The sequence below is a fragment of the Carassius carassius genome, chromosome 31 (genome assembly GCF_963082965.1).
Source record: "Carassius carassius chromosome 31, fCarCar2.1, whole genome shotgun sequence".
Lineage (NCBI taxonomy): Eukaryota > Metazoa > Chordata > Actinopteri > Cypriniformes > Cyprinidae > Carassius > Carassius carassius.
In genome coordinates this window covers 30,374,488-30,376,987 of record NC_081785.1, presented here as the reverse complement: position 1 = coordinate 30,376,987, position 2,500 = coordinate 30,374,488, and the positions used below count along the sequence as shown (strand labels likewise).

The 2,500-nt window shown below is 46.0% G+C and overlaps 2 protein-coding genes across 2 annotated transcripts in view; one reads left to right on the top strand and one right to left on the bottom strand.

The window, feature by feature from the left end:
• The window catches only part of si:ch1073-416d2.4 (coiled-coil domain-containing protein 42 homolog), an 8,943-nt gene extending 6,758 nt beyond the window's left edge, over window positions 1-2,185 (top strand). Inside the window, exons 4-9 of the mRNA XM_059519497.1 lie at window positions 118-275; window positions 370-452; window positions 845-1,014; window positions 1,219-1,329; window positions 1,451-1,567; window positions 1,649-2,185. Of these exons, the coding sequence (XP_059375480.1) occupies window positions 118-275; window positions 370-452; window positions 845-1,014; window positions 1,219-1,329; window positions 1,451-1,567; window positions 1,649-1,774 (765 nt within the window). The 3' untranslated portion in view covers window positions 1,775-2,185. The remainder of the gene's footprint in view (window positions 1-117; window positions 276-369; window positions 453-844; window positions 1,015-1,218; window positions 1,330-1,450; window positions 1,568-1,648) is intronic.
• Window positions 2,186-2,372: 187 nt separating this feature from the next.
• The window catches only part of ddx24 (DEAD (Asp-Glu-Ala-Asp) box helicase 24), an 11,017-nt gene continuing 10,889 nt past the window's right edge, over window positions 2,373-2,500 (bottom strand). The window contains exon 9 of the mRNA XM_059519484.1: window positions 2,373-2,500. This exon is cut by the window's right edge and continues 96 nt beyond it. Coding sequence (XP_059375467.1) covers window positions 2,391-2,500 — 110 coding nt within the window. The 3' untranslated portion in view covers window positions 2,373-2,390.

Sequence of the window (2,500 nt, the reverse complement as noted above, 5' to 3'; positions counted from 1 at the left end):
AGTTTGTCCCGTTGATATTTTATCACAGTGGGGTTCAGCAGACAGAAATGTTTGTGAATCTCACTCTTATATGAGCTGTGAGAATGTGTCTGAAGTACGCCGGCGCTCCTCTCACAGACCAAACACAGGGCAGCAGAGTTTGAGAGGTTTGTGGAGGAGAACGAGGTGAAACGCCGCCGTGCGCTGAAGAAATACCAGACGGAGAGAGAGCAGAATGAAGTGAGAGAACAGGAGAAAGCTGAACTCTCCAAACAACTCCAGGACTTACAAACCAGGTAACTAACCTCAGAGTCCAACCGGTTACTGATCAGCTCAAAGCAAAGTTATTCTCTTTCTGAAGTGTTATAATCTGCTTTCTCTGTTCAACAGGCGTCTGTCTTTACAAGAGCGAGTCAACAAATACAAGATATTCGAGGAGTTTCTGATGAAAACTCTGGACTTACTTCCAGACAGTAAGAACATCTCTTCAGGGCTTGTTTCTTTAGTCTTCAGCTCTGTCCCAATTCTTCTTATACTGTGTCCTAAAAGCATGTACTCATTTGGTGAAGAAAAGCTCATACTTTTGAGTGTGTAGCAGAATAGTGGGCAAGCTTAACATCATAACTGTGTCTTTAATGGACGCTGTTTAGTAAGGAGTATCCTGACACTGTTTAAACTGTCCTGTCAATCATCTCCTCCACATTTCATTTCATTTAAAGTCCTACTGTACTGGAGAAGCATGAGTTTTATCACGCTGAGAACTCTGCTCATGTTTGCATCAGGATGCATTTAGAAGTTAATAACCAAACGTATCTAAAAGTCCAGTGTTGTTGACCATAAGTGGACTGTGCTCTGTGTTGTGTAGAGTATGTGGGCTGTGGGACGGACCTGGTGACGCCCATCATCAGACGCTACGAGACGCTGACCATCAGCCGACAGGACCTCCTGCAGCAGTTGTCCAGCCTGACGGACGAGATGAAGTCCAGCCAGAACCACATGGAGTCCCTCAGACAGGAACACAACACCTTTAAACTGGTATGTGAGGGTCTGTTCAGCTCCAGAAGAGCTTGAGACATCCAGACTGAAGTGTGAAGGGAATGTTGCTTGGGCTCTTCCTCACTGACACACTTTAGATCCACCGAGGGCCCTGTGTCTCACCTGGTTGCCCTGAAAAAAAACCTCATAAAGTTGTGCGGTGTATGACAGGCATAAGACTGATGCTTTCTGTTGTTGTGACAGATGACCAACCAGGAGCTGTCCGAGCGGCAGACACAGCTGGATCAACTCAAAGAGAGGAACAAACAGCTGGAAATGATGCTCCACATGCACCTGGGCCAGTCCAGAGACCAGGTGTGCTGGGAACATCAGTCCTGTAGACTTCCTCCTGACGTCTGGAGAGGAACACCAGATCTGATACAGTCGGAGTGGAGGAAAAACCTTTTTAACAGTTGTGTGTGTGTGTGTGTGGCAGGTGGAGGAGGTCGGGAACATTTTGATCGCGGTGAAGAACCTGGCGGAGCAGTGTTATCTGAGTCACTACGGAGCTCTAGACCTCATGGACACCTGCACCATGATGGACATGATAAAGGTGAGCGGTCAGAGCTGTCCTTAAGCACACGATCAGAAACTCAGATAAAAAAAACACGTTTCTTTCTTCACGCTTTCACAGGAATTCATCGTAGAGAAAGCTGACATGGAGAGGAGAGCCATGAGACTCGTGGCCAGCAGCGGTGCGACTGTAAAGAAGATGTCCAGCAGGAGCCGAGCGCTGACCGCCCTGAAGACCCCGCCGTAGACCAGTCCGTCCCCCAGCGCGCTCCAGCTCGGTCAGACACACACATTCAGCTCATGTGAAGCGTTGGTGAAGATGAAGAACAGATGCTGCACATTAAACCCAAAACATCTTGATAGAGATGATCAAACACTTCTGTTCAAATGTTTTTATTCTTCAGCTTGAAAATAACTGGTTCATCAGTAATTCTGTGAAATACATTTCAAAATGTATTCAAAAACAAGGACAGTGTGACGTTTCAGTTTCAGTTCAATCTGAAGCTCATTTTTACAAGTTTTTTCAAAATCAAACAACATGAGAGTGAGTGAATGCTTTGGGTGAAATGCCCAAGATGAAAAGCTGACAGATATAACATTAAACAAGTCATTAAAATGTAGAAAAATTATTGGAAAATAAATGCACATACATTTTGGATTCCAGTCAAAGTTTTTTCACTTTATGTGACAGACAAGTTCTGTAGTTCATTATAAATAATCAGGTTTGTGTTTGCCCTGAACGTTTAATTTGAATCCACTACTATAGAGACGTGTTATTAATCGTTCTTCCTAGCGCTGTTCCTGGAGACTCAGCAGCGCTGATGAGGATCAGTGTTAGGAAGCACACGAGTGAGCGGTGTATGCTAGCGCGGCAGTGTGTCGCGGCTCAGGCTAGCCAGCGCGGTGTCTGCTGTGGTCCGGGGCGGCTGCAGTCGGCCCATCTGTGTGGGGTACTTGGTCTTCCTCTGGTGTG